The sequence below is a fragment of the Arachis ipaensis genome, chromosome B01 (genome assembly GCF_000816755.2).
Source record: "Arachis ipaensis cultivar K30076 chromosome B01, Araip1.1, whole genome shotgun sequence".
In the NCBI taxonomy this organism is placed as follows: Eukaryota; Viridiplantae; Streptophyta; class Magnoliopsida; order Fabales; family Fabaceae; genus Arachis; species Arachis ipaensis.
The window spans coordinates 51,744,225-51,758,391 of record NC_029785.2 but is presented as its reverse complement, the minus strand read 5'-3'; the positions used below and the strand labels follow the sequence as shown (position 1 = coordinate 51,758,391).

General features: G+C 34.9%; 1 protein-coding gene across 4 annotated transcripts; it reads right to left on the bottom strand.

Annotated features, from left to right (window-relative positions):
- On the bottom strand, positions 3,244-8,759 carry LOC110271141. Of its 4 annotated transcripts, XM_021121381.1 has the most exons (3): positions 8,526-8,759; positions 6,959-7,056; positions 3,244-4,007 (listed from the first exon to the last, which is right to left on the bottom strand). In XM_021121381.1, the coding sequence occupies exon 3, from the start codon at positions 3,942-3,944 to the stop codon at positions 3,318-3,320; it is 627 nt and encodes a 208-aa protein (XP_020977040.1). In that variant the 5' UTR covers positions 3,945-4,007; positions 6,959-7,056; positions 8,526-8,759; the 3' UTR covers positions 3,244-3,317. The 4 variants fall into 4 exon arrangements, with proteins under 4 accessions (XP_020977040.1, XP_020977041.1, XP_020977038.1 ...); XM_021121382.1 differs by lacking the exon at positions 8,526-8,759 and having other exon boundaries at positions 6,959-7,153; XM_021121379.1 differs by lacking the exons at positions 6,959-7,056; positions 8,526-8,759 and adding an exon at positions 4,095-4,587.

Below are 14,167 nucleotides of genomic sequence, written 5' to 3'. Positions count from 1 at the left end.
TTGTGAGTGTTTAGTGAGGGTTTTATATTGGACTTTTGTGACAGTTTTAAATCGCTTTTGTGGCAGTTTAAAACCCCCACAAATTAATTTTTTAATTTAACAAAAATTAACTATTTTGTGTGATTTTCAAACCTCCACAAATCCTGTAATTAATTATTTATTTTTGATTAAAAATCATTCATTAATCTCATCTCATTCATATACTCTCAAATTAAAAATTTATTTTTTAATATCAAAATTTAAAAATCAAATCTTTTATAACACAATTTCTCAATATAAGACATAACTCTATATATAAAAAAAATTCTCAATGTCAATAGTTCCAAACATAATTCTGTATGATATTGTTCTACATAACTATTATTATTTTTCTTTAAAAAGTAAAATAAAACAACAACTTTAATATTTCAATATAATTTAATTACATAAAAATCTCAAAATAAAAACAGTAGCATAGAAGTAGCACCAGTATATCTACACAAACAGTTTTGGGCACGGCGGCTGATCATGATAGTCATGGTCCATGAGCGATCCAGTATATCTACACAAATAGTCACATAATTGGAATCAATAGCTGTTCACATTTTCAATCGGTTTTTAATTTAGTTTAGTGCATCAAAATCAAGTATTTAAATCCCTAAAATCACTCCAAAAAATAAAGAAAAATAAAACACCAGCAATAAACATTTTATGTTATCTTACAAGATGGACTTTGCTAAAAAGATAACAATATTGCACACCTTAAATACAAAATTATAAATAAATAAATAAAAGAAGCTTGTTTGATTTATTAGCTACTGTTTTCATTCTAATACACCGCATACATATAGTTATTTTAGAGTTGCCAATACTTTTCAACGAAGAATGGAGTAAGAATGTCAAAGAAGAAATCATCCTTAGGCATCAACCATTGAATTCCAAACCTTGCAATAAACATTTTAAAAATACAACCTCCAACATGCAGCAATGGTGCTGCTATCAATCTTGCATGTAACCCTCTTGCAATTAATACTCGCCTCATTTTCAGTAGCCATTGATCCAACACAAGGGTTCACCCAAGCCCTAATAAGCAACTCAAATTTCCAGGTCCAAAAGCCTTACGATGTTTGGCTATGGAGTTCATGCAATTATATTAGGGATAATTAAATCACCATCTAATTGCATAGATATAACAGATTGAACACCTCATACTGAAACTCAAAATACAAAGTAGTAGAAGGAATAATAATGAATTAATGACCATTTGTACCCATGAGAGATGAAAACGCTGACATTTGTACCCATGAAAGTTCGAAACTAATCTTGTACCCATGATAGATGCTGTCCGTACGACAAAAGTGCCCTGGCTTGGATCTGAGCTTGGTTCATGGGTTTCCGAACCTAAGTGGTACTCCCACCCCCCCAAAGCCATATCTGAGCCAACCATTCACCATCATCATCTTCATCTTCTTCACCATCATCCCTATCCATCACTGTCTCTTCCCAGCCACCATAACCTCCATCACCATCACCTCAGCACCGCCACAGCCACCTCCCTTCACCACAACTTCTGGCGACAACCCACACCGCCGCCCCCTTTCTCTTCTTCTTCCCCTCTTCTCACCTCCGCTGAGCCCAGAAACCACAGCGCCAGCTCCTCCTCTCCACCAAACAGCCACGACACCCAACCTTCTCCGCAGCGTCCTTACGGCATTCAAACCTGTCACCACTCCCCTGTCTGAACCCTACCTCCCCCAAAGCTCCCAGCAGCATTAGACAAGCCAAAATTTTCAAACAACATCATGAATCAAAACAGCAAAATTTTCAAACAGCAGCATGAATCAAAACAAACCTAAATCCACTATCCAGCTCAGATTATCTAACAACCTAAGCAACTAACATGCATTTCTAACTAACCAAATTAAGAAAAATGAACTAAAAGCAATACAATGAAAGAAACAGAACTCAACAAATGAAAATGGGAACCTGGGAAGCAAAGAATGAACAGGTAAAGGGAAGATGATGGATGAATTGGCTGGGACAGAAGTGGCGGCCTGGTAGTGGCACTGCTTCAATTACAGCAGCGGAGAGTGAATGCAGCCATGAAACAAGGGAAAACGGAGGGGATGGAAGACACAGGGGCTGCACCCTGTTCTAGTCGTTCTATGGGAGAACGGAAAACGGGACTGGAATCGCGACGGTGCTAAGCTGGTTCGTGATGGTGAGACGGGATGACAGAGAAGGAAGAAGAAAGGGGGAAAGGGGCTCATCGTCGGTGTCGCTGTGGCTCGTCGACGGCGCGGCAGTTCGGCCAGTGAGAGAGAGGGAGGAGAAGGTGGCCGGTTCGTTGGTGTGGCTGAGGAAGACAGAGAACACGCAAAGGGGAGAAAAGGGAAGAGGGTTGCAGTGGCTCATAGAGGCCGACGGTGATGGTTGGCGGAGCTAGGGTTCGGACAGGGGAGTGGTGACGGGTTGGAACGCCGTAAGGACGCTGCGGAGAAGGTTGGGTGTCGCGGCTATTTGGTGGCAGACGAGAGGAGACTCAGGAATGGAGAAGGTGGCTGCTGCCGCTCTGGGCTTTGGTGGAGAGGTGGAGCTGGCGCTGTGGTTTCTGGGCTCAGCGGAGGTGAGAAGAGGGGAAGAAGAAGAGAAAGGGGTGCGGCGGTGTGGGTTGTCGCCGGAGGTTATGGTGAAGGGAGGTGGCTGTGGCGGTGCTGAGGTGATGGTGATGGAGGATATGGTGGCTGGGAAGAGACAATGATGGAGTGGTATGATGGTGAAGAAGATGAAGATGATGATGGTGAATGGTTGGCTCAGATATGGCTTTGGGGGTGGGGAGGGGGGGTGGGAGTGCCACGTAGGTTCGGAAACCCACGAACCAAGCTCAGATCCAAGCCAGTTCACTTTTGTCACACGGACAACATCTATCATGGGTACAAGATTAGTTTTGGGCTTTCATGGGTACAAATATCAGCGTTTTCATCTCTCATGGGTACAAATGGTCATTTATTCGAATAATAATTATTAAAAGAAGCCATTCATAGTATACCTTATAGGAAATTAAATAACAAATGCATGATGCACACATAAAAAGCTCAACAGCAACAAATACTATTAATTAAAAAGGGTAATAGTGATAACAATACCTCTGGTAACAATTCCAACTTCAGTATAAATCTTTGCCTCTACTATTATTATTAGTGGTTGTCTTTCTATATGAAATCTGCTCCAATAAATATACTTTTAATTAATAACATTATCAACCTTTGGTAAAATGTCAAGCACATAATAAATAAAAAGTTTAAAATGTTACCTTTGGTAAAATTTTGTAAAAATTTTCATTTAAACATATCCCTTGCCAAGTTAGTAGCTACATTATCTTCAATAGCATCGCTATCTAATAAATTGGTAGCTAATTGGATGTACTCATTATTGGGGTCAAATAATTGTTCAAGTTCTTGCTCTTGATATGGCTCATTTTCGTACACTATATCTTCATTTCCTTGACCCATGTCATACATATCCCTTGGCTTGACATGCACAGCAATACTCCACCCTTTATTTACCATATCATCAACATAATACACCATTTGTGCTTGAGATACTTCAGTATAAGGTTCATGTTCCTCACGCTCACCCGTGTGAATTAATCTATCAAAATTGACACAATTGAAATTCCAATGGTCCTTTTTATAGCCTCTGTCCCTAGTAGTGTCAGCCCATTTGCATTTAAAAAGAACAACGGCAAATTGTCCATGGTAGTTAAGTTCAATTATATCTTCTAACTTGCCATAATATGGCAAATTTGCTTGTCTCATATTTCTATCCGTAATACTTGCAATGCAGGGTGTGTTAGAGACTAAGAATACTCCACTATTTTGTGTCTTAAGACCAAATTCTCTAGTCAAAGTTTGAAATCTATACCCATTGATGTCATAAACAGAAAATCTCCTTGCATTCATCATTGGGCCTCATGCAGGAAACTTTATATCAGTTGACATTTCGTATGGATTATCTGGATTCACACTCTATAAAATAAACAAAAAGTATCAGTCAAGATTATTTAGTTGACTAATATACAATGTATACTTTATAAAATATGAACTTTCACTTACCAATTCTTGAAACCAATCAACAAAATCTTTATTAACTTTCTTTTCTATCTCTGCAGGTGAGATTCTTCTTCCCTTTGAAGTTCTCCTAATGTGGTCTCTAAAGGCATTGATATATGGTTTCACACCTTCGCGATTGAAAACCACATAGCGATGAGCTTGCAACTTCTCTATTTTAGTTAAATTGAAGTTTGAATGACCTCCATGTGGAGTACCTAACTTGGGCAAGACCGAAGACATTTCATAAGGGGGATCATAACAAAGACGACTAGGCCTATTAAATCTAGTCTCCATGTTGTCAATATACCGAGAACAAAAAGTAAGAGACTCTTCAGCTAAATAACCCTCAGCAATAGAACCTTCTGGATGTGCTTTATTTCGTACAAAGGACTTCAAGTATCCCAATTCCCTACATGGATGAATTGTCAATGTACTACAATTTTATCAAATAATTTTTATTTTAAAAAGGGAAAGCATTATTGTACCTTTCGACAAAATACATGTATCGATAATGGACTAGCTCCCCAAGTTTTGCTTCTTCAACAAGATGGACTTTTAGATGCACCATAACGGTGAAGAATGATGGAGGAAATAACATTTTCAAATGGCAAAGAGTAATCACAATGCGATCTTGGAGCTTATCAAGTTCTATACGACTTAGACTCTTACCACAGAGAATTCTAAAAAATGAGCAGAACTCTATCAAAACTGAGGTAACTTGGTTTAGTAGCACATTACGGATTGCTAGTGGAAGCAACTGCTCAATCAAAATATGACAGTCATGACTTTAAGTCCAATGATTTTTTGTTGTGCCTCATCAATACATCGAGATATATTACTTGAGTAACCATCGGGCACTCTAACATTCTTCAAAGTTGCAAGAAAGACCTTTTTAGCATCTCGTGTTAGTGAATACAAAGCAAGGTGATATTTTCCATTATCATCTGGCCAAAGATCACACTTTATTCCCATGTCTTGTAGATCTTTTCGGGCATTGAGATTATCTTTTGCTTTAGATTTCTCATTGAGCAAAGTATACAAAATATTATTGCATACATTTTTCTCAATGTGCATAAAGTCAAGGTTATGATGCAACAAGTTGGTTTTCCAATATGGAAGTTAAAAAAAGATGCTTATCTTTCTCCACTGCATAGTTGCTTGCCTACCTCTTTTTCATTTCTTGTTCAACTTTTCTTTCTTCCCGAATGTAACATCAATATTTTCTACTTGTGCCAGAATTTAAGATCCTGATAATTTAGTCGGGAGATCACATTCTTCTATGTGTCCATCAAAACGAACTCTACTTAATCTGAATCGATGTTGTCTACCAAGAAAACGTCGATGACCTATGTAACACCATTTTTCGCTATGATTAAGATAACAAGGTTTTGCATAAAAATTAGAAGTTGGGCAAGCCAAACCAGTATATGTGTTCCATCCAGAGAGCATGCTTAGGCCAGGAAAATCACTAACTATCCATATAAGAGCTGCATAAATCTTAAACATTTTATGTTCTGATGCATCATAAATTTTCATACCCTCATCCCATAATTCTTTTAACTCTCTGACAAATGGTTTAAGATATATGTCTATATTATTTTCGGGACTATGCTTGCCAGGTATAACTACTGACAGGATAAAGGAAGTGTGTTTCATACACATCCAAGGAGGAAGATTATATGGAATCAGAAACACAGGCCAAATGCTATGAGTAGAACTCATTGATCTATAAGGATTGAAACCATCACTAGCAAGTCCTAAGAGGACATTTCTAAGTTGCAATCCAAACTCTCTGTGTGTCAAATCAAAAGTCTTCCATGCCTCACCATCCCTTGGATGCACGATTTTGTCATTTTCTCCCTTCGCTGTTGCATGCCATAACATATGCTCTGTAGTTTTACGACACATGAACAATCTTTGCAACCTTGGTTTCAACAGAAAGTATCTCAAAACCTTGGTAGCTTACTTTTTCTTCTTCTTCTTCTTAGAATTCCACCTAGAAGCACCACAATGACTACATGTTTGTTGGATGTTATTTGGGTCTTCATCCTCGAACAACACACAATCATTGGGGCAAGCATCTATCTTAACATAGTCAAGACTTGGTTTTTGAATTAGTTTCTTTGCCTGGTCAAAAGTCGTAGGCAAATTCACACAACTAAAAGCATCCCTCACCAACTCAAGTATCATGGTAATGGCCTTGTCACTTAGTCCACACAAGACTTAAATATGATATAATTTGACTATGAATTCTAGCTTTGTGAAGTCGCTTCCTTCCTGTAGCTTTTAATTGCCTTCCTTGAGAAACTCATCAAAGTCTCTATAATTTTCTCTTGGCTCATTGTTTATAAAATCTTCCGTGCCTGAATCTTCACCGCTCTCCTGATCCATATGTATCCCGAAAGCATCATTTACCATGTTATCTAGGGGATGTTCAGTTGCCAATGTCTCGCGTGACATGTGCACTTCTTGAGAATTCGGTTACTTCTTTCTCGCCATGAAAGTTCCATACAACATAATTCTTAGGGAATGGTTTGTAAAGTAAATGATCTCTAACATCTTTTCGAGCATGCCATTTGCGAAACCCACAACTTGGACACGGACATATTATCTTACTATTCTCAATTGCTCCATGTTGAAATGCAAAATCCAAGAAGTTTTCTAGACCAACTATATATTCATCTGAGTTTCGTGGCTTAGCAATCCAAGATTTATCCATTGGTGCTAGTTAAACTTCAAGTAGGGAAAAATAATTACTAGACATGTGTACTACTAAATATATATGGGATTTCTAACATAATAAACTACAAAGCTATAATAGACTTCTAACATATTTAAAACAAAACAGGATATAATTATTATCTTACCTCAACAAGCGCTTGTTCAAAAGCAATAACAAGAAACTGGTGAGAGAAAAATCAGTACCCACTTTAATCCCAGAAACAGAAGAAACCCAAGCAAATGCCTAATAAAACCAGAAATTAAATCCATGAGTGAGTTTAATTTGTAAAATAAAAATAAAAAAATAAAAGAGAATAATTAATAAAGAGAAAATAGCAGTACCGAGCCTCCTCTGCAAATTAAACTCAAATAGCAGAACATAATAATTAATAAAGAGAATAATTTGGTGTATTGGTATTTTTAAATATAAATATTCATAATATTAACAAATTTAAAAAAAATACTGATTTTATACACATGAAAATAAAAAATTATTAAAGTTTTTTGCTTTAATACGATATAGTTTTTCATATGTTTTTTTCAATTACAAAAAAATAAAGAAAGAAAGTAATAATAAGCAAATAATTGAGATTCAAGTAAGCAATTAACTCTCCTGGTCTTTCAGTTTGAACTAGTTTAAAATCTAAATGCCAAATCAAATTATTGTTAGTAACCAAAGCCTGTTCCTTATCATCTATGTTTTATATAGCTCAGTAATCACAAATACTTGAGATTCAAGTACTTTCATCCTTGTCAAGTCTTTATAGCAACCTGTCTTTTTCTCACAATAAAAAATCTTTACAAAGACATCATTCTAGTAGTTTCTGATAATATCCCTTGAAGGCATATCTCAAGATTCACAATAAACCATTAATATTCCAAATCAAGTATTAAATTTTTCATAATTCTTTTCTAGTACCACCATCAGTCATAAAAACAAAGAAATACTTTTTTATCACATGTGTTCTTTGGTAACAGCATTCAGTTAAGCACTCCCTTTTTTCTTTCCTTTCTTTCTAAGTAAAGATCCATAATTACTAAAATAATGATCACAAATATCACAAAAATCAATAAGTAACAATAGTTGACTATTTATCCATATAGGAAATATTAGAAATATTTTCCAAGAATCTATTGAGTCATGGTTTTTTATAACTATGCACAATTCTATATTTAACTATTGGAAAAGATTATTAAGGTCAAATAATTAAGTGTATGTAAGGCTAAGTAAAATAGTCAAATCGCACATGAATATAGTAAATCACGCATATCAGGCATCTTATTCTTCAGTTCTTTCCAAAAGTTTATTGTTTCCTTTTGACAAGATATCAAATAGAATAAGATTATTAAATCAGGGGGAAAATCATATATTAGGAAGTCAAACTTATTCTGAGTTAAAAAAGTACAAATGGAACTCATTTATGAAAATTTCGATCCTATACTTTACTCTCTAACCAAGTATATGCAAGCACATTTTATGCAACATATTGGATTCTATTTGCGCTTAATCTTTACCACAAGATGGCTTATGATTAATAAAACCCAACACAGAGTTATATACAAAATTATAAGAAATTTTTACATGAGAGAATATGATATAGTCCAACATAGAGAAACAAATACACATTAATGACTAAAAAAATAATGCTAAAAATGGAGGTTTCTACAATAATTATAGTTTTTCATGGAAAAAATACATGAAAGGTTGAATACCTGATAGGCTGATAGCCTCTAAGAGCTCCTTAGCAATTATAGCTGATTATTTTCTGATAATCCTTGTTCAACAACCTTTTTGCAAAATCTGTTGCAACAACCGTTAAAGAAAGCCAAGGAGCTTTATCAAAACCTGGATCTTCCTTCAGGACATCTCGATTGTTTTACTCATTCAACCTCTAATCTGCAAAAACTTCCAACACTTAGCACTGATAGTTTTATCTTTTGTCAATAAATCCGAGTACATAGATGGTAGCCAATATCATTGCTTTGCATCATCATGTTACTAACTTAAAAAAATATCCAAACCCCATTTCAGCTGTTGAAGAATAAACTATATACAGAGCATTTCAAAAATACTAGAGATAATGAAAAAAAAATAATGAAGAACCTGATGGAAGCTAATATGGTTTGATCAACAAGCTAATCAAATTCTCAGTTCCAGACTGCTAGATCTATCTCAAGCTCTTTGTACCTCAGTTTTTGCTTTGGCATAATATCTCTCAAGGTAAATATTAGCTAAAAAATGTGGGTGCACCAATACAAATACTTCCAATCTAGAGTAAATCTCAGCCTTAACAACAAATAACCATAAGTAAATAGAAGTAACTCAAAACTCTAGTTAAGAGACAGCTGATAAGAGCAGGTAGCAAAGGAAACAGTTAATTAATCAAGTAATTATAATTCACAATTAGAAAGAGAGATAGAGAATCATGATCATAGCAAATAATCAAATTGGTAAATGGGAAAAGGGCAGTGTTTACAGCAGTAATAAGAGAAAGGCCCACAAGAAGATACAGAAACACAAGGAATGCAAGGTCAAAATACTTGATAAACAGCAGTGAGATATTTATAGGAAAATAAACAGCACACAGGAAAGACATCAATAATTCACAGTTCATTCGTTTCTAGTAAATAAATACTAAAGTGTCGAACAATGCTTGGAAAATGTATGATATAGAAATTCATCACGACAAAGACAGTAATAAGAATACAGACTACTACCTAGAAAATTCGGTTGTGCATAGGCACTTAATGAAATTTTTAACTACAAAACGTATAGATTTGCTACATCCATAATTCACAAAGCATGACATGAAATTGGACTATCATTAACCTGATTAATAATGTCGAAGTAGCAGTGACCCAACATCATTTAGTGAGAGATGTAACTCCCATTTTAGCATAGTTGCAGAGTTTTTACCCCTCATTCACCTGGCTAAAAGGAAATCTCCCTTCAGCAACCCCTAACATTTCATTCCCTTGAAAGTAACAGACAATCTAATATTGAGATTACACATTAACAATTCCACATAAAAATCCTATTTTAATACTCCATGACCCAACCATTTGATGGAATAATAATAATAACTCTCATAGGCTCACTGACATATGAAACAAGCTCAAAATTTCACATTAATTTCTCACAGACCTATCAGTGTCCAAAGAATATCTTTGACTCTTTCCTTTTACTATACATCACAAGAATTGTGTAAGCTACTTATAGTTATAGACCATCTCCATAAAGCTTGCCATAGGACAGAATGATTTGCACCTTCTTACACCAAACTTAGTAATTTAGACTTTAAATACAGGATTTATTACTTAGTAAGATTGGACCACCTTTCTTCCATTCTTTATACTTCATTCCACTTCACTTGAAATTAGAACACAAGTTTGACACACACACATACACATTTGCCCAACCATGGCCTTAGTCTATTTAGCCAATAAATAATTATAGCAGAAGCAGATAAAGACCGCTTCGGATCTCACCATACACATATATTCAATCCAAGCAACTTTTGAATCCCTAAAACTATCCATTGTTAGCTACATGATGAAATTAATATGGCAAAAAACCAAAATGCGCATAACATGGTTAACCCGTTCGTCCACTAAATGAAACGGCACAAAACAAAAACCAAACATGACCAAAAATAAATAAATAAAAAGAAGAAGAAGAAGAAACAATAATACGGAAACAGCTAAGAAAAAAGAAAGAACACATTTAGGAAAATCCAAAAGTAGAGCGAATGGAATTTGCAAGAATATGATATGTGAGGAGTTTACTTAGCAACCATTTAGACAATGAAATCCTCGTAACGGATCTTACCATCAAGGCCAACATCAACCTCCCTAATTCAGAAGCTCTCGATCTAGAAGCTTTCTACCGCAACGAACACGACAGTAGTGACGGTGCCGGCGGCGGAAATGGCAGTGGGAACGACGGCGAAGATGGCATAGAAAACTTAGGGTTCTCTCTGAGCTCAGTCTCTCGTTTTGAAAAAAAAGAGAAAAAAAAAAGAAGAATCGCGTTTTAGCTAACTCAATGTCTCTTGTTCCAAAATTTAATTTTAATTAATTATTAGTGGAGGTTTTCTAAATTGTCATAAATAAAATGTATTGTGGAGGTTTTTAGAAACCTTCACTAAAATACTCCCTCAAATAAGTAAAAACCTTGTAGTGCTTTCACCCCTGGGAGCACAAATAGTGGCGTTAGTAATGCCCAATTCAAGAAGCGTTACTTTTAACTAACGTCGAATCTCATAATCAACCCCTAGAGCCTCAATTTGGTTCAATTATTTCATTTAAGGTCCACTCCAATTTAATGCAAGCAAGCCCACAATCAACAATCAATCAAGACCACAAAAATAATCTAGAAGTAATTAGGAAATTTTCATTTAATTGTAATTTGATTTGAATTCCATTTGAATTTGTAATATAGGATATCTTATAAATAGGCTTTAGTTTCATCATTTACACACCATCTTAGGGGGTCTTCGGGCCCTCTCTTCTCACCTTTATTCTCTTCTTCTCTTCAATTCTCTTTCACACACTTTTGTAAATATTTTGTTATGAGTCTCTAATTTTCATTATTGGGAAAGAGAGATCTGTTATAATTTAATAGACTAATTTTTTTTCTTCTTCATCTTCAATTCTTCTTTTATTGTTTCTTTAGAAAGATCTTTGATATTCATTTTAATGATTCGAATTCTATCAGAAGAGGAATTGATTCTATTTGAATCTATGTGAGCCTTGGAAAATGAATCATATAATTATGCTTAAAGTTCTTTCTCACAATGATTATGAAATTGGTTTTGGGATTGATACGTGACATATAATCATCCCAAAACTTGATTCATGACATTGTGCAGCTCTAAATCAGAGACCACTCTTCATCTCTTCTCATGAACAATTAGATCAAGGAATTAGCAATTGTTCAAGTTAAGAGAGATTGAATTACCAAGGAATTAGAATTCAATCACTTATGATTTACCAAGAGATCAATGATTGTATGATTGAAGTGGAGATGAGAATTATTGATCCTGAGAATGCAATATTTCTTGATCCCAATGTTCTTTTCATTTTTAATTCTTGTTATTTACTTTCTTGCAATTTAATTTCCAGCACTTTTCATTCTTGTCATTTACTTCCTTGTTATTTATTGCTTTCATTTATTTTAGTCATTTAAATTCCTGTTTTTTGTTTGCTCATCACCCAATTATGACCGTCTAACTAGAATAACCAATTAACTATTGCTTGCTTAATCCATTAATCCTCGTGGGATTGACACTCATCGTGAGTTTATTACTTGATACGACCTGGTGCACTTGCCGGTAGTTCTACGGAATAGTGAATTGTAAATTCTGTATCAAGTTTTTGGCGCCGTTGTCGGGGATTAATTGTGATTAACAAACTACCGGTTGGTTGATTACCTAGATTAGACACTTTTTTTCTTTGATTTAGTCATTTAATTGCTTTTAATTCTTTATTTTCTCTTGCTAGTTAAGTGTTTGTGTTATTTCCTCACTAAGAATTCGTTATTTTTGACATAAAGAATTTCAATTTCTCTTGGTGATTGTGTTTGTTACAGAGCATTTTCAAAGAAGAATGTAGTATACATCATCTTTTGGTTAAGAAAATTACATGGGATATATTTTACCACCACAAAATGATTCATGTTACTATCCTAATGGTGGCTGAGAATATTAAGGACAAAGAATGATGGGGTTTGAGCAATCAAACTAAATGGGATGCTTTCCAAGGCCACAAAATAATCCACATTGTTATGAATTTAACAACTACTCAAATTGTGGCTAGAACGGTCAAAATCAAAGAGAATTCAATGCTCTATATCCCATTCATCAAGAACCATCATCTTTAGATGCATTTATGAAAAATTTTTCAACCTCACCTCCTATTTTTTCATATCAAAAGCCTTCAGAACTTAAATTTATCTCATCTCAAAATTCATTTCACTTATTTCACTACCAACAAAACTCATTCCACAACCTCCAAAATAACTTTGCCATACCCCCCAATAAACCCACAAAATTCTCACTTGATTGCTTCAAATAACTCTCACCAATCACAGCCATACCCCACACAACCATCTCAAGAATCCCAATGGCTTTCTACTCTTGAACTTGTAATGGACAAATTCATAAAAAGTCAAGAGACATTCAATAAGTATCAAGAGGCGATTATGAGAAATCTTGAGGTACAATTAGGACAAATTGCAAAATAACTCTCTGAAAGATCCACCAATGCATTTTCTGGTGATACAATCCTTAACCCAAGGAAGAAAATCAACCAAGGGAATCTACACTCTAATGAAGCAGAGAATTACATAGAGGGTAATTTAATTGAACCATCAATCCAAAAGGTTCTTGATGAAGGAAACATTCCAACCATCATACAACACCCAAGTCTTGAAATCAAAGAAGTGAAGGCAACCAAGGAAAGAACGAAAAAGAGGATTGTGACCAAGGAACGAAAGATAACATCCAGGAAAAAGAGAAGGTCAACCACAAGCAATCCAACCCCCACCCCAACAAGCAAGTTGAATCAAGCTAATAACAAAAGAAAGCTTGCTGGGAGGAGATCAAAATAGGGGACATTAATTTTTTTTCTCTTCTCCCTTGAAGTTATTTGTCTTAACCAACTGGAAGAATGGGAAGAAATTCAAGAACCACATGTCAAGCTAATGACATTAAAAAAGTGCTTGTTGGGAGGCAACCCAATGTTTGGTAACAATTTCTTGCCTTACTTAGTTTTACTTTCAAATAATTTGGCATATGATTGCATAGGATAAGTTTGGTGTTGCCATGCAACAATTTGATTTCCAAATCTTTACTGGATATATGCATCATTCTAAAATGAAAGTGTCACACTAAGTTTGGTGTTGCCACTTACCTTTCATGTAATGTACCATGCATAACCCACTTATTAATGCAATCACATTGTCTCTGTTTCTCTTATGGCCTTTATTGTTATCTTTAATTTTGCTTGCTTAAACACATGCATTATGTACATCACTTTTGAAGACATTCATAATTAATTCACAATCCCATCACCACTACTCTCATTTGTTGCTTGAGGACAAGCAATCATTCTAAGTTTGGTGTAGGAGGAAAAGAATATGAGGAAAATAACAACAACAATGATGACGAACTACAAGATGGTTAAGTTCTTTTTTCTTTTATTTGTTTCATGTACATTTATTTACAGGCATGATTGTCTTCCATTTCATTTATATGCATGCATGTGTGTTCTTCCACTAGATAAGCATAGTGTAATTTTGAATTGTAACATGTTGCTTTTACATCATAATTACCATCTTGAAATTTTTTAGTCAA

What these genes read in the sequence shown, in the direction of transcription:
- LOC110271141 (XM_021121381.1), bottom strand. Translation starts at nt 3,944, where the DNA reads ATGATGAATGCAAGGAGATTTTCTGTTTATGACATCAATGGGTATAGA.